Source organism: Adiantum capillus-veneris, chromosome 2, assembly GCF_014529385.1.
Source record: "Adiantum capillus-veneris isolate H3 chromosome 2, ASM1452938v2, whole genome shotgun sequence".
NCBI classification, from domain to species: domain Eukaryota; kingdom Viridiplantae; phylum Streptophyta; class Polypodiopsida; order Polypodiales; family Pteridaceae; genus Adiantum; species Adiantum capillus-veneris.
In genome coordinates this window covers 147,613,131-147,630,847 of record NC_140932.1, presented here as the reverse complement: position 1 = coordinate 147,630,847, position 17,717 = coordinate 147,613,131, and the positions used below count along the sequence as shown (strand labels likewise).

General features: G+C 46.3%; 1 protein-coding gene across 1 annotated transcript in view; it reads left to right on the top strand.

Moving 5' to 3' along the window:
* LOC147463820 (uncharacterized) overlaps nucleotides 1-15,921 on the top strand; it is a 40,180-nt gene extending 24,259 nt beyond the window's left edge. The window contains exons 2-9 of the mRNA XM_086491403.1: nucleotides 2,641-2,725; nucleotides 2,846-2,962; nucleotides 3,091-3,155; nucleotides 3,800-3,888; nucleotides 4,009-4,088; nucleotides 4,177-4,288; nucleotides 4,411-4,530; nucleotides 15,453-15,921. Coding sequence (XP_086347529.1) covers nucleotides 2,641-2,725; nucleotides 2,846-2,962; nucleotides 3,091-3,155; nucleotides 3,800-3,888; nucleotides 4,009-4,088; nucleotides 4,177-4,288; nucleotides 4,411-4,530; nucleotides 15,453-15,638 — 854 coding nt within the window. The 3' untranslated portion in view covers nucleotides 15,639-15,921. The remainder of the gene's footprint in view (nucleotides 1-2,640; nucleotides 2,726-2,845; nucleotides 2,963-3,090; nucleotides 3,156-3,799; nucleotides 3,889-4,008; nucleotides 4,089-4,176; nucleotides 4,289-4,410; nucleotides 4,531-15,452) is intronic.
* The last annotated feature ends 1,796 nt before the right edge of the window (nucleotides 15,922-17,717 follow it).

Below are 17,717 nucleotides of genomic sequence, written 5' to 3'. Positions count from 1 at the left end.
AAGGAGGAGCACGTGGGGCGTGGCTTGTGTGGTTGTGGGATAGGAGGCTGCCCTGGCACCTCATAAAGTCGCTCTGCATAATCATGCCATATCTGTGGATCCTCAATAGCTGTAGTCGGACGTGGCTCGCGCAGGGTGCGCCATGCCGTCGCGCTATCCATGCTCATGAATAGGTGGTATAGCTCAAGCTCCTGTGCCTCTTCGAATGCTCGCCGCTTTTGGCGTGTCAGCGTCTTCATATGCGGTCTGGCCTCTCTCTCTGTGATCTCTCCTAAGGCTCGCCGTGCACGGAGGCGTCGGTATAGCTCTCTGCACTCATCATCATACCAGCGGTTCTGAGGCATAGTCCCGGGGGGGGGGAGTGCGTCCTGTGTGAGTGGTGTGTGGAAAAGAGCTAATAGCTGAAGTGTGGAGAACGGAAGAGATATGTGATGTGAGAACTGAGAGTGGTGTGGATGGGTGGAGGAGGCATAGGCCATGCTCATGTGTGAAATGGATGGTGGTGTGTGGAGTGTGTGTTGTGGAGCTGTGTGGGATGGTATCTCCGGTGATGGAGAAAGAGAGGTATGGGTGGTCGGCTCCGATGGGTATGGGTGGAATGGTGAAGGATGTGATAAGGTGTGTAGCCTCCCTGGGTCCCAGAATATAGTCGACTGTACTCCCCCCTCCCTCTGCAACTCCATGTGGCATACAAGTCAGGCCCCCTGAGGTGGGCCATTGAACCATCCTGTTATAAATTATGAGACGGTGCTGGGAGCCAAGTCGAAGTAGATGTCGTCCGTAGGCTGTGACTGGAGCTCTGTCTGCTGTATCTCTCATAGTAGCCTCCTCATCTAGAGTGTGTAGTGCCTCTGTGATGCTGAAATCTGAAAACAGCGGGCTGAAACTGTGAACACTGGCTGACTCGCCGGTACGGCGAGGATCTGTTGCGGGTAGGTGAGATTTGCAAGGCTCGGGGCTGGATCTGCAAAGTCTAAGTGCTGAAAACTGAAAACGCTCATGTGCTTGGCTGATCTGGCGTCATGAAACTGCAAAACGCTAGGCCTGATCTGGAAACTTAAAACGCAAGGTCTTCTGCCGTCTTGCTAAGGAGAGAACACTGCAAGCCTGAGCTCCTGCTGTCTCTTCTGCTTCTACTGAGTTACCGTTGGGTTTCTTTTACGATTCCTTAGCAATTTGCCCTACTTACTTTTCCAACAAAAGTCACTTATTGATAAATAAGTGAAAAATGTGTATTTTGGGAAAAAGGGTTCTATGCTTGCTCATACCCGTGAACAATGAGAATGAGGTGCCAAGGGATCACCTATTTCATCATCCATGGTCACCACGAAACATGTTTTCGCAGGGGTAAAACCTTGAAAACTTGAAACTCCTAAAACTTTTCAGGAGGTGTTGAAACACCCCGCATGAAACCTGAGCTGAAAATTCCGGTGATTTTTTACTGCGGCTCACAAAGTCAGCCGTTTTGTGCAATGTCTTATTTTCTACATATTGACACGACAGTTCGCCTCCTCTTTCCTATGATTTTTTACTGCGGCTCACAAAGTTCAGCCGTAGGACATGACAATTCGCCTCCTCTTTCCTACGGTGTGAAACGTGTCGTATTGAAACTCCGCACTGTGGAACGATACATTTTAGGGCTGAATTTTTTTGCGATGACGTTGCCTATATATATATTAATAACAGTGACCTAGAGTCCTGGAAATAGGGTGCGCCCAGTTTTTGGCTGACTCGTTTTAGTTGAAGTGCTACATCATAATAAGTGATGACACATGGAAAAATGCTAATAAATGTGCTACATTAGCAGCCATACAACCATGATGCAACCTAGAATGCCACTCTCTGATGATGACATATCTTGAACACACAATAGTGTTTGTCTGTCTCATAGAAACAAGGGAGAGCATCCCTAGGGATGGGAGGATGGGGACTGTCCGGAATGGGACAAACGTCCCCTCTTCTAGGGGGTTTAGAACCGGACAAGGGGACACGTCCCTGGGACGGGGACGGCAGGTGGGACGGCCAAAAGACCAATCTGGACTGTTTTTAATGGCCATCTGAGCTGTTTTGGGCACTTTAGCCTTTAGGACCTTGGCCCTTGGGGCCTTTGGCTATTCTTATTTAAGCCTCAAGGATTCTCCCTCCCAGTGTGCAAGCTATCCATCGCATCAAGCGCCATCCATTCAGTGAAGAATCTGCTACAATCCAGCTGAGATGATGATGGGTGCAGATTGAGGGGCTAGCGGGTCAAGAAATACGGGCTTCAGGGATGCCTTATTTGGTAACAACGCTGAGGTTTTTGCTGTGTACCTCTATACACCTTATGCAAAGTCGTGAGCATAAGCTAAAGAGAGCCTCCACCTGTTGGTGCTTCATTGTTTTCTATCGACAGATTTTCAGCGAAAACAGCCTTAGTTTTCTGTATATCCGGCAAACATTTTTTGTGCACTGAGAATTGTGTAGGCTGAGGATTGAGCATGACAGAACCACTTAGAAAGTCCACACTTCATGTCTGATAAGGGCAGCAATGTGAAGATGCATACATTGTTTATGTGATGCTATCTGTAATAGCTTTCTGGTCAATTCTTGGATGTATTTTCACTTGTATGGGTCATAAGAAGAGCTTGGTTATACTTGCAGATGGCCCAGCAGAGGATTTGTATGGCATATTTATCAATAGAGTACGAAGAGAGCGAGGAGAGGAGCTTGCTTTTCACGTCAAGGGGTTTGTGTGTTTTCCTCAAACTGCTAAGGAGAGCAAGTTTTTTATTGCTAACAGTGTGGCCTCTTGGCAGATTGAAAGGTAGAGAATCTTGTCACTAGTTTTAAGCTTTTTATTTCACAGGCTGACAAAATGGGTACCACCACCAGTCAAGATGACACGTGCTTATGTTGAGCAAAGCATTGATCGCTCTCGCAAGCGAATGGATGTCAAGACTCTGGATATGCTTCAATTCCATTGGTAAAAACTGATGGCATGTTGGGTTCTATTATACCCTATTTTTTGTAAAAGTTTTGCTGGTCCAAAAAAAGCATTAATATTGCATCTGGTCACATTTTCTTGTAACGTGTCATACTCTTTTCATGCAGGTGGGAATACTCAGATCGAGGCTACTTAGATGCATTGAAACATTTAACAGATCTCAAGGGAGAAGGTAGTCTTCTGTTACTGTTTATTCCAAGAGCGAAATAAACACATTAAAGGCCTCACATAGAAGAGGTTTTCATTTCATGATTCAAGGTCCTTATTTTATTGTAGCATTGTGAAATTGGACATGCTTAATTGAACCACATAGCAGACATTTGTAATGACAAATTTGAAGGAATGGGGATTCGTACGCGAGTTTCAAGCTTTCTCACTAAGAGCAATGGCACTTTACATGTATAACATTGTTTATGTTCATGCATTATACGCAGTTGAGGTCTGAGGATGAATAACACGGCCTCATTTGAGTTTAGACAATACATAGGGAACACTGAGGCAGTTTATGAAATGTCTTGTTACTGAAGGCCCTTTGTACTGGGATACAAAATGCACACCATTACTATCCTCCATGTGTGTCTTGCACTGCAGAAGCAAGTTCACAGCTCTCCAGAGATCTCATAGGTTTTTAGAACTTGATCAAGTGGAAGTTGACTCAATATGAGAGGTAACTTGTTACAGTGAAATGTTCTAGGTCCGGCTTATAGAAACTAGCATGATACCTTATTGATTTAGGCTCTATTCCAAGGTAATATCTAAACATAACCTCTTTGTTGTAAGAGAGTGACATCATACAGCACACTTTTGTTTGTGCAGGGAAAATCAAAACATTGGCTTTGACAAATTTTGACACCAAAAGACTTCAGATCATACTGGAAAATGAAATACCTATTGTGAGCAACCAAGTGAGTTGACTTTTGCACCTCTGAGCTTATCAATGGGATATTTTTACAAGATTGGAAATGCTGAACAGGAAGCAAGGTGAACTTGTATGAATCGGTTGCCACTCACACATTCATGTGCAGGTGCAATACTCGGTAGTAGATACTCGCGCACAAAGGAAGATGGAAGAACTGTGCCAGTTAACTGGAGTCAAACTGATAACGTATGCAATAAAACTCTTGAATGGGGTTTATGTTATGTGATAGTGCAATTGAGCACTACATTTGTGATGCTAATCTGTCTGGAAGCAGCTACGGAACTGTAATGGGTGGCCTGCTATCAGAGAAGTTTCTAGATACCGACATATCTATTCCGTTTGTTGGACCTAGTCTGAATACCCCATCTCTCAACAAGTATAAACAGGTTGGCATGAGGATTACTTTCCATTGGCTTTTTAAACACTTCAAAACTAGTCGGGCTAGGGTGTATTGTCTGCAGAATTGACCTTTTTAACAAGATTAGCTGCTGACTGCTCTTTTGGACAGATGGTTGATGCATGGGGAGGATGGAGTCTTTTCCAAGACATGTTGAGAACATTGAGGAAAATATCTTTGAAGCATGGGGTTTCTATTCCTACAGTTGCAGTTAGATATGTGCTTAATCAGGTAGCTACCATTTTGTTGCCTAGTGAGTAATGTAATCTTTATTGAAAAAATGTTCTCCTCTTTCCCAGGTGAATCGTCGAATAATTTAATTTCTTTTCTGGGGTCAATCATGTCATCAAAGTCCTATAGTCAATATTAATCAGGGATGTCTTCTTAATTAGTTGGTGTTGTGCATGATGGGGCTCTTTGATGAATATGTAGCCTTGTGGATGTATTCTAACACATCATAGCCTGCACTTTAGAAACAAAAAGAGGTGATCTTGGGCATGGTCCTTTTGTTTATGTCTGCTGGTTGGTATTTTAAACTACTACCCCCCCCCCCCCCCCCCCCCCCCCCCCCCCCCCTGCCGTTTCAAAGTTCTTCGCAGGGAAGTAGAAAGAGGGAGAAAGAAAAGACTATACAGATTCTATTATAGGCTCCTGAAGGCCAGGTTAGCTTACAAGCAAAAGCATGGCCATGACATTGTTACAAACTGAGTAGCAGGAAATAAATAGAGAGGCAGTAAATGTTAACGTCCAAATCAAAGGACGAAGCGACTTATATGACAAATTAAGATACATCTAATGTTACATTCAAGTTTGGGGTACCATAGGCACAATCATAAAGTAAGTCAAATGTTTCAACAAAATGTGGCATACATCTGGTGCCTGTCCTTTTGTTCTTTGTCCTTCCAAAGCTCTTAGATGGCTCTACCTTTAAGGTAGACAACTCATTTTCTTGCCTCTTTGCATCATATACTTGCCAACTTTTGTTTCTTGCTTGAGGTGAACTTTTGTTTCTCGCTTGAGGTGTGTTGGCGTGAGCTTATGTGTTATCCATGTTCTGTTAGAGTTTATGGCATCTCCCTATATTCTTCCAATGGTCCTGACTCCCGGTATCTCCCACTCGCAGGTGTTAGGGAGTGTGGGCTGTTTTGTGGCTCTACCTGGCTAAGTGAGGTAGATTTCCTTCACCTTGGTCATGTGTGCCCATGTTTGAGCGCGGGGTAGCTCTCTTTGTTGTAGAGGCCTGTGATTTCCCAGCGTCAAGAGTGTGCCCTCTTGTGCCCTAGAAGCCGTGTTTCCTTTTTCTGGCATGTTGGTGACCCTCTGCCCTCGAGCATGTCACTGATTAGTGACGTGGCAGTAACCCACCAGATGCAGAAATTCTGAGAGCTGAGAGTGCTGACATGGCAGCCAGTACGGCAGCCCCTGCGATTCATGGTGCAAACAGCGGCCATCTGTATGGCCTGATGATGTGGTGGCTGGTATGGGTGCTGATGTGGCTGATCTTTATGCTAGCTTCACTTGCAGATTCCTGATGTGGTTCAAACTTCAAAGGCCTGGTTTTTGGGCTTCAAGTGCGTATAAAATCAGGGGCAGTGCTAGTTGTGGCAAGACCATTGTGATTGGGCTCACAAAACGGTTGTAACCGAATCCCCCTTGACGCATCCACAACTAACTCTTGGCTGCCATATCTCAAAAAGCTGGATTCCTACCCAAAAAGCTTTAGGGTGGCATAAACTCTTGCACCTGTTCCTACTACCGCTGCCTGTCGATTAGTGACAGAGTTGGAACAGTTCTCGATGCTTGAAGTCTTGGTCGCTCTCAACTTCGCTTTGGCCTTCAACTAAGGATTGCTCACCCCTTCCACTCTTTGAACCCTATGTTCATTAGCTTGACCTGCATGTTCTTCGCAACATGAGGATCCTTGGAATAATCAAGACAGTGATCCATGAGGATGTTGACATAAGCGGCTCGAGCTTGGTCCACTAATGGTGCAGTGAGTCTCGTACTAATCCTCCTAATCATCCCCACCAGCATCATCCTGCTTTGCCTTTTCTTCATCGCCTTCCTCTTCTTCAACCTCTTCAGTTTCCACTTTAACGCCTTCGTACTCCACCTCTTCCTCTTGGTTAGGTGAAACTAATGGAGATTCCATGATTGTTGCAATTCCAGATCGGATTCTTCACAGCAGGAGAAAAGTCGACTAATGCTTTGATATTACTGAAACCAGCTGGTCACCTAACAAGACAGTAAAATACTCCCAACACTACAATAGAACTGAAAACAAAACACAGCTTGAAATATTACTTGAGTCCACACACACAAAGGGGTGGAGTTCCACTTGAGTTAAGACACACAAAGGGGCGGAGTTCCCCACTCGAACATATTGGCACCTCAACAGGCGCCCCTTGTCGTATTTCTTTTAATGTAGATAACAATAGTGGTCCCTATGGAGTAGGTAGCTATGGACCATATGGAGTAGGGATGTCTGGCTTTATGGGAGGGATCAGGGATGTATAGCACGATGCCTGGCAAGCAGGGATTAAGGATGTATAGCACGATGCTTGGCAAGCAGGGATACCTTTCTGGATTCCACTAGGGTGGGATCAACATGTATGGAGAAGGTATGCCCCCAACTCTTGGTATGACCTTTGGCAGTGTGGGGGGGGCAACTCCTACAACTAAATGCTGAGGAGCTTACTGGAGGGTCAAAAGGAAATAGAAAGGAGGCCATAAGATCATGTTCTGTTACAGGCTTGGACACTCCAAGCGAGGAATCAATAGCAAGGAACGAACAAAAACTGCAAATAAGTGAACTGAACTTGAATAGAGAGAGAGAAGAGGAGAGTCGACATGGAACAGTAGAGTTTCGTTCCCAAATGCACTTGCCCCAAAGATTGGCGCCCCTTCATGTATTTCTTTATTGATTGCCGATCACAAAGGTACAACTCCCAAGGGTCCAGCTGTCTGAGACTCTGTGTCCAAATGCTCTGCCTCAGAGACTCTTATAAACCGTTACAAGGGGGGCTAAAAATAGAGCCCCAAAAGCATGAGATTCAAAAGCACTTTCCCCCAAAAGCTACTGGCCCCAAAGGCATGCGCAAAAACTGCATGTCCGTACATTGTTCCGCGTTTTTTGGCGAGGGTGCCACGTTAGCTGTGGGTCTGTGATTTGCGCTGTCCTCGTCAGCCTGCTACGTCAGCAATTTGGGCGCCTTGTATTAGGGTTTAGGCCATGCTCAATAAGTTGGTCTGGGTTAGAGTTAAAAACTCTCCACAAGATACTACATTCACAAAGCATGCATTTCACAAATTACACACTTAGTTCACAACACTGAGGTGCAATCATTCTATCTAGTCATCTCATCTAGTCCAGAACTCTTGATGCACCTATAGAATGGATTCTTACTTTTGCTTCAAGAAATACCGTTGAATCCCTTTTGGTAGTCCGCAACAAAACCGCTCAATCTGCTCCTTTAAGGCGATCCTCCGAAAAGAGAACATTGGTAAAAAGATATCCCAAAACCTCTAGCAATAGGCAGCCAAAGTGTCTTCTTTTTTCATTCTCAGATGATGCCAGGCCGTGATGACATCTTCTTCATATCCTTTTGTTAATCATGCTGAAGTGAAGATTCATTCGAATTGAATCCACTTTTTAGGTGCTTCACTGTGCAACAAGACCGCCATGTCTGGGCATTACCTTTCAGATAAGACGCCGCCCTTCGTACCTTGGAGGCTTCCGAGAAACGACCTCCCGAAAAGACGATGTCAAGCCACTGGATAAATGCAAGGGCTCGATGGGTATCCTTGAAGCCTGAAAACATAACTTAACTGCTTGATCCCCATCCTTAAACTCCTTGGTTTTCTTACTCTTTTTCTCATTGTCCGAACTATCAAAAGAGGAGGTCTCCTCCTCTGAATTGCTAGATTGCTTTCTGTGTTTTCTAGACTATTACTTGGATCTGCTTTTCTTGGCCTTCCTCCGCTTCTTCCACTTTTTTCTCATCCTGACTGGATCTAGAGGAAGAGGAATTGTCAGAACTATATGGAGACGAAGATAAATCAGGGTTATCCTCAAAATGAGCACACTTCTTGGATCTACTAGCCACTTGAATCACTAAGTTACTTGAAAAGAGGAATTTCTTCAATCCCGGCCAAGCAGGCTTCCGTACTAATGAGGAATGCATAGGGCAGGTCGCTTGTCTGAAAGAGATCGTGAAACTCCGTCACAAGGATAGGAAACCAACTTATGCGGCCTACATTGATTTCAAGAAGGCATACGACACAGTACCGCACGAGGCGTTGTTCCTAAAGCTCGCTGCGGCTGGCCTGCAAGGTCGAGCACTTAGATTCTTCCAAGCGCTCTACAGGTCCACCTCTGTTAAAGTCCGACATATGGAACAACTGTCAGATTCGATTCCGGTGCAGCGGGGAGTCCGCCAAGGATGCCCGGGATCGCCCTGTCTATTCAATATATACATCAATGATATTTTAGACGCAGATGGGGAAACATGGGGCCTGGAAGTACCTAACCTCCTCAAGAGAATAAAAGGACTCCTTTTTGCCGACGACCTGGTTCTACTTGCTGACTCTCCTGAAAGCCTACAAATGATGAAGGGGATCGGGGAGCACCACAGACGGAGAGTGAGCGAGAGAAGGAGACACACAACACCAGATATGGGTGGGGAGACTCAAAGAGTGAGCAGCCCCCTATACACTTATGCTATGTATAAGGTATACAAGTCAGTGGGCGCCCAGACTCTGGGCGGCCGGGCAAGGCACAGACGCCTATACCCCAACAACCTCCCACTTAAAGGCGACTGTGCCTTTAAGCAAGAGAACCTAGTCTAAAGACTACAAAAGGCGAGAGAAAACCTCTCTCAACCGATGCCCACTGGCTGGCTGTGATCGTGTGCATCCGGCTGTCCTGCTCCCGTGTAAATCCATACACCACTAGACATACCACACATGTACTGCAAGTATGTACGTAATACTTGCATATCTCCCTCGTGCACTATGCCATCATCAGTCAAGAAACGACTGACAACCCCAACTGCAAATGCTCCCACTGCAGCTGCGATATCCGGTCTCAAGATCAACATCTCATACATGAGACCACCGAATGCCGATGCAATGCTAGCGGGCCCTGCTAGCTCTACGGAGCATGCATCAACATATATATCCCTGGCAATAGGCATCTCTGACTGACAAGGCGTGTCAGCCACATGCATCTCCTGACTGTCCACAAAAGACGCATCAACCTGTCGTGCAACCTCAGAGCAAACCAGCTGCTCTAGGTGTCTGTTGGAAGACATATCCTGCACAACTATATCCCCATGCTCACTGTCGAGCATAGAAAGGAATGACTGCATAATCGCTGACATCTCAGCCTCCTCTGCAATCATCCACTGCAAACATGACCACTCAATCTATTGTGACTCACTAGAGCTCTCATGCTCTAACTCCGTATGCATAGACTCTTGCACAACGTCCTCCTGTCGTGACTCACTAGAGCAAGACCGCTCTACCTATCTATCCTGCATAGAAGTATCTCGCACAACTGACTGACTCTGTCACCTCTCTATGTGACTGCTCAAGTCGTGCCCCAACTGTGTGCACAACGAGCTCACTACTCTGCACTCCATGCAAAGCATCCTGCAACCCATGAGCAAAAGAGACTCGCCTGCTCTCTCGCTCTCTACCTGGCTGCATGATCACAGAGACAACACCGTGATCCACATGCAATGGGTAACCTGTACCATTCCTGGCACCTCTCGCAATCACTAGCGAACCCAAATGCATCACAAAATCTCGCTCTCGTAGCGAAATCTGACATCCACTATCCCGTAACTGTCTGACTGAGATCAAATCCCGTCTCAGATCTGGCACATAACGCACATGACGCAGGGTAAATCTCATACCAATGGGCAAGGACAAACATACGTCTCTTGCACCCTCAATGTCATACACAACACCATCAGCCATGTGCACACAACCAAGTCTCCCACTAGAAAACGTGCTAAACCACTCACGATGCGACGTGACATGGAAAGTAGCATCTGAATCTAGTAACCAATGTGAAGACAATGTGCAATCCGATATGTAATCCGTAGACATAAGATCGTCTGAAGACAAGCTAGATGTAAATGTGACATCGCCGTCACAAGCATACTCAGTAACCACCGTACTGATCTCACTAGCATCTGTCATGCCCAAATCTGCATCACGAATCTGTCGCCTCCGTTGTCTCAAACGCCTGAAACATCGACACCTAATGTGCCCTCTATGTCCACAATGCCAACATGTCAAGTCTCTATGCCATCGAGACTTGCGTGTGGGACCAATCTCTCCCATGGACATAGAAGTGGGACTAGACTCCCCTGTAGACATGGATGTCGCGTACATAGCATGTAAACTCTGCCATAAAGCATGAGTTGTAGTCTCCCTCGAGACCTGCCAGTAAACAGACTCAACCAGATGCAAACAAATCGTAGACATGGCTAACTCATCAAGATCCTGCCAATCATCATCACGCATAGAATTGGGCTTCGCCGATAAACCACGCAAGGGTTTATCCTGCCCCAAATCCGCCAATGCAACAAGCATATGTTCCTTCCAAGCAACAAAATCTACACCATCAAACTGTGTCAGACCATAACGTTGGAAGTCAAATGAAAAATCTGCCATAATGCTCGCAAAAGAGCAACCAACAATGAGTAGCAAATGTCAACCAAATCAGCTCTAAACTGGCTCGAATCGCATCAACAAAAGTCTGTAAATATGGCTGCAAATCAGCCCCATCTTAAACAACTACATAAACAAGTCACAAATGTGTCCCAAATCAGCCTACAACTGAGCCATACATGGACACCTGCAAAGAGGAAACAATGGCTGAAAATTCAGCATCCAAATAAGCCCTCAAACCTGCCTGTAAACTTGTAAACCTATAGCTGAAACCTGCTGAAAAACCTCAAGCCATTAGTGCTCGAATCCGGCTACCTAGCTCGTAGCCACACAAGCATACATCACAATACTCACTCCTGTGAGTGTGTCAAGATAACTGTACGCCTGTCAAACCCGTGAGCTAATCACCAAGCCCACAATGTGCGGTATCGATGCATACACACGCACAAATCTCCCACCTGCAGAGAACACCGCACGCAAATGCTAAGTGCAACCCGCAATCTCTACCTAGATCGCATAAATGATACGCATAAAACTCCTGGGAAAATTTCGCCAGAGTTTTGTCAGTAAAATGGCCACAAAACCAGTAACCAAACTGACTACACGCTCAAAACCATGAGCAACCAAAGCGCATCAAACCGCACTCCAAATGCATGCACCAATCTCCACACTTTGCATACATCATTGCAAACACCTACAAATCTAGTACACAAATATCTGCTCTACCTGTGACTGCCAAAAAACATGCTCGAGGCATACATTGCCGAGCTCAAAATGCAATCACATTAGTCTCCCTGAGCATCAAACCACATAAGGCATACATCGTATCCTCCCACCTGTGAGGAAACTTGCAGCAAATATCACTCTCACATCTGAGAGCAAACCATGTGTAGAATCCTCGACACACAATAAACAACTGCTGCTGCAGAAAATTCAGCGTTCAGAATTTAAAAATTCTGATATGACGAGCGCGTCCGGAGCGTGTCAAAACCCCAAGGTAGACTCCTGGATCACATGTATCCGAGTCCGGGTGTGAAAGCTATGTCAAAAAACCTTCGTTTCGACCCAAAAACGCAGCATAAACTGCCAAAAGAGGGCTGAAAAATGCAGCTCCTCAACCGTAGCTCGAATGAGGTTTCTGATGGCTTGAATGGCTTCGAAAGGGGGGTAAAATGACAGGCTCCTGCCGAAACGCTCTCGGAAAGCTGAATTTTCCGATGCCGAAGTCGAAACCCTATTTGTACTCTTGAAAGTGCGCGCGCGCGTGGACGCGATTTCGGGAATGAAACTGGCTCTCCGCTGTCGTCGTGACTGTGCACACACGCGCTCCCTCCGCACGTACTCTCTGATACCAATTGAAGGGGATCGGGGAGCACCACAGACGGAGAGTGAGCGAGAGAAGGAGACACACAACACTAGATATGGGTGGGGAGACTCAAAGAGTGAGTAGCCCCCTATACACTTATGCTATGTATAAGGTATACAAGTCAGTGGGCGCCCAGACTCTGGGCGGCCGGGCAAGGCACAGACGCCTATACCCCAACAAATGAGCCTTGACAAGGTAAGTGAATGGGCAAAGACCTGGGGCATGACTTTTGGAATTGACAAATGCATGGTCACGGTGTTCCACGTTGACCTGCAAGATCTCTCTATGAGGATCTTTATTTTGGGTGGTGAGATGGTTGAGGTGGGTGAAACATACAAGTACCTTGGCATCGAACATAGACTCGACCTTTTCCATTGAACGCATCGTTAAAGAGTGAGCGGACAAGGGGAGGAAAAGTCTCTTCGCATGTCAGCACCTACTGGCGAACCGAGCCATCCCTATTTGGTCTCGACTAACTGTTTTTAAGGCGTGCGTGTATCCAGTGATTTGTTATGGCGCGGAAATTATGGGGGCCCACGACCAGCGTGTCCTTCACTCTCTGCAGCGCCTCGTCGCCACCGGGATGCGAATGTTACTCGGAAAGGGAGCAAGGTCAACCTTTGTAGGGACGACAACTCTCCATCACGAGTTCAACATACCACTCATACCTGCCTTCTGTGGGGGACAACGAGCAAGGGCTTTCGACAAGTACCGCTCGGTTTCATCTACTTGGATAGGCTCCTTGGTAAACAAGAAGCCTAAGAACCAACCGTTCAAGAAGTGGACTTGGACGACAAGAACCAAGAATTGGATGAATAAGTATATCCCAACGGCTGACTTTAGCTCAGTCCGCTACCACGCATGGGACAAGTGGGACGAGAGGCATTCGTGCCTGGCGTTGGAGCCCTATAAGGAGGTCGGCTATGAACAAACACGTGGATACCTGCTGCAGCTCAATAGGAGCACTATAGTGAATAGAAAGGAGGAGAGAATGCTGGCTTTCGCGAGAGTAGGGGGGCTTAAACTGGCTGATAGTTACATGCGCGGACACAGCATTTGCAAGCTGTGCTCCCAGTTAGAGGGTCGTTCGCTTTCGCATTTGCTAGTGAGTTGTCCGGCGGTAGATGAATCTAGGGGGAGATGGCTAAACCGATTCAACTCCACCTTCAACGCACTCGACACTTCGTTGGACCCTGAAGAAAGGACCGTTATCCTCCTTGGTGGGGAATCGGCTGCCCTTCTGGGTACGCTGTGATCCGCACTCAAGGGACGGAACCGCAGGGCACGTGCCTGTGGCGAAGTTCCTCGGTGAAGTTGTACCCCGGTATTTGGGTGCTCTGCATAGGCGGATGGGGAGATAATGCTCCCCTTTCTATGTTGTTATTTGAATCCGATCCCTTCCGGGGGAAATGACGTAATTCTCCCCAAGCGAAGCCAGATGAGCTACAAGAGCACCCAAGTGCCATTCCCCCCCGGGGGGGGGGGGGGGTCAACTTCACCTAAAGGGGGTTGGGAGATGCAAAAGGGAGACATCACCAGCCTCAACGGACGCCACCTGTGAGCCGACGCCCTTCCAAGCGGGTATGGCATTTCCTAGGGGAAAACCGCCGGGTTTCAAAGGCAGTTTAGTGAGGTGAGCAATAAGTTACCTAGAAGAGGCAACTCCAAAGGGAAGACTGAAGCAAGTCCCGCAGTACCTGGGCCTCTGAACGGAGGTACTTGGTCGCTGTCACGCCCAAATCCAAGTGGCGAGTGGGTCTCTCAAGGGATTAGTCATGGCCCTAAGAGTGTAGGTAATTCTGAACTCTCGTAGTCCAGAGGAAACTAGTGACAAAAGCGTCTGCCTTCGGTTTCTGGGTGCATAGTCCTGGTCGTTCTTCTTGTATACTTTTTTGGTGTATGAGGGGAGCGGCCGGGCGTGCCCTACCCGACTCCCAAAACCAAAACAAAAAAATCTACTAGCCACCTCGAAAGTCGATTTCCGGCCCAAATAACCGGGGCAATCCACTGATTTGCTTTTCTTTCAAGAGTGCTCTATGCTTTTCATCAACTGACTGACCTTCTTATCAAGAGCTTCGTCAAACTCTTCTTGCGAGTACAATTTTTGCTTTTCTACACTTGGCTTTGCTTTCTGCTTTATTACCGACTTGGGAGGTGCATGGACAACATCTCGCCATCATGTGTGAACCTCGTCAAGTAACTATATGGGGTTGTACTTGAGGTGAGCTCATTTCATATGGAGAAAATGAGGGCCTACGGGCTTCCGGTCAGGTAGGGTTCAAGCGGACCGTCTCCACCATCGACCACATCTTCATTTTGTGCCGCCTCATTGATGAAGCAAAGGTGCAAAAGAGAAACTTTATTGTTGCTTTGTGGATTTCCACAAAGCGTTCGATATAGTCCCACAGGAGAGGCTTTTTTGGTGGCTTCAGAGCTTGGGAATACCATGAGAGATGATGTAGGCCATTATGCTCTTTGTGAGAGAGTGACTGGGAGAGTTCTTGTCCAGGCGGCCTGTCAGAGTCCATTGCTAGAACCATTGGTGTTAAGCAAGGATACCCCCTCTCCCCGACCCACATCGATGAGATCTCTGATTACATCCTACGAGCGGGAGGAGCAAGAGCTGACCTAGCAGGTATCCTAGTCCACATTATGCTATACGCTGGCGACATTGCCTTGATTTTAGAGTCACCAGAGGGTTTACAGAGCCATCTGAGCACCTTGGATGAGTTCTGTACACACAGAGGACTGACAGTGAACCTTGGGAAGCCCAAGGTCATGATCTTCCACACCTCCAAATCAGTCCGGCGAGCAGCCACTTTTACAGCAGCAGGAGGCCCAGTTGAGGTGGTCACCTCCTACGTCTACCTGGGAGTCACTTTAGCTAGCAGATAGGGACCCTTCTCCATGGCACAGGCCGCCACTGGCAGACTTACCCGAGAGAGAGAGAGAGAGAGAAATGAAATGTTATATTAACGTCTTCAAAAGGCCAAAGTGACCTATGAGACCAGGAAGTTACAATGCGGTGTATCTGATACGAGAGAGAGAGAGAGAGAGAGAGAGAGAGAGAGAGAGAGAGAGAGAGAGAGATGTTGTTTCTTTGCAGCCTGCAGTGGCAGCCTCTATGATAGGAGTTCGACTTGGCCTCTCGGACCATATAGAGGACTCAAAAGCTATATTTAGTCTACAGTTGGATGAAGAAGATGAAGCAAACATAAACCAGGTCTCAGCTAAAGGAAGGGATTTGTTGAAAGTTATTGGAGATTGTGGTGATGAATATAGAAGGGCCTGACGGAGCATTTACCATGCAAATATTATTCTTGCTCAATTGTGTATTACTACTTGGGTTGGGACTGCTATGCAAATCCATCATGTTTCCATTGGTGTGTGCCAATATGCCAGAAGAAGCTCATGCAGCCAAGCTTGTGAATGCCCTTTGAAGAAAGAGTCTTTTTGTCACCTGGCCAATCCAAATGCATCTTTTCCTGCTCGCTCAAAATCTCACACCTTGCCTGTAGCATTTACATGTACAAACACATTGCCCCAAATTCAATGTGCACAGACCCTTGTATTAATGTATGCTCTCGTGTGTGTGTGTGTGTGTGTGTGTGAGAGAGAGAGAGAGAGAGAGAGATTTTAATGTCATAGGAGTGATCCCGAGAGACCTCAAAGATCTAGCGGAAGAGTTTTGAACTCAAGACCTGATACGGAAGAGGGAATTGTATATAAATGTATATAAAATCACACACACACACACACACACGTGTGTGTTGGTGCACCCGAATTAGCCATAGGACTAGGAGCGTGAATTACGTCGTCTTATGAATCCGCCAAAACAGTGCATTTACAAACTCCAGAAAGCAATGGAGAATTTGGCTATGGATGCCTTCACACGCGCGTATATACACACACACACACATATGAGAGATGAAATGTTAAATGATGAGGACACACTAATTGCTGGGGCGGTGGGGGGGCGCAACATGATCAATCATCCCATGAACTCTCGCAGCAGGCCATTTCAGCATAGCATCAATCTCCTCCACGGTTAAAAGTCGGGAGGTCTCACCCAGTCTCGAGCGTACTGTAGCATAGCATCAATCTCCTCCATGGTTAAAAGCTTGGAGGTCTCACCCAATCTCGAGCGTTGATATATATATATATATATATATATATATATATATATATATATATATATATATACACACACACACACACACACACACACAGGTGACTACAATTTCCTCTTTTGGCAAAGAACATGGTCTTGTAGTTTACGGCAATGTGGGAAGTGTAATGTATGAAGCATGACCCCCTAGATTGCTCCCAAGCGGTAGTACATTGGTGTTGTAGAAAAGCTTCATTTACTTGGGATTCTATTGAGGCATCATGTAGCAATTGTGACACATCCCATCTCCCAAACCACTTCTTTATGTCTTTCATCCATCCTACGCTCAAGATCTTGGTTTTATGCATCTTTTTAAATTTTTTTGCTTGTTTCCATGTAATTGTAGGAAGTCAATGTGGGGTTTGATACATCTTTATCATGTACGCCACAACCCTTTCCATGTCCATAACATCAATTAGAATAGATCTCTAAACAAGTGGTAGGATCATATATGGTGTGTGTCTTAACCTGGAGACATTTTGTAAGAAAGCACTTTTGGACATTCTCATACTCTTTCCAATTAGAATTTGAAATGCTCCTGCCCCACACTTCAACTCCATAGAGAGAGAGAGAGAGGCTCCCGTACTAATTATTGACATTGGTTAGCAGTGGATCCTAAATAATATAGCTAGATATTGGATAGTCTTCATGTGAGGTCCACATATAGCGAGAGAGACACTAATTTGGGGGGGGGGGGGGGGGGGGGGGGGATGGGTCATCCCATGAACTCTGGCACAAGGCCTCTGTTGCATAGCATCAATCTCCTTCATGGTTAAAAGCTTGGAGGTCTCACCCGGTCTCGAGCGCACTGTCGCATAGCATCATTCTCCTCCGTGGTTAAAAGCTGGGAGATCTCTCTCGGTCTCGAACGCATATCATCACTCGAGACCGGGTGAGACCTCCCGGCTTAGAGAGAGAGAGAGAGAGAGAGAGAGAGAGAGAGAGAGAGGCTTTGGTATTCATTGTTGACATTGGTTAGGAGTGGATCCTAAATATCATACCTAGATATTGGGTAGTGTTCATGTGAGGTCCACTTATAGCTATCCTCTTTTGCAGTACCTCATGGGCATAACACAACAATGCAAGTTATAGCTGATATGTTGGTTTTCTTATTATATCCCGATAACATATTTTGTTCAGCTTTTTCTCTTGTCTATGTCTCTATCCGCTTACCCCTATGTTAGCTTACATACATCCACTCAT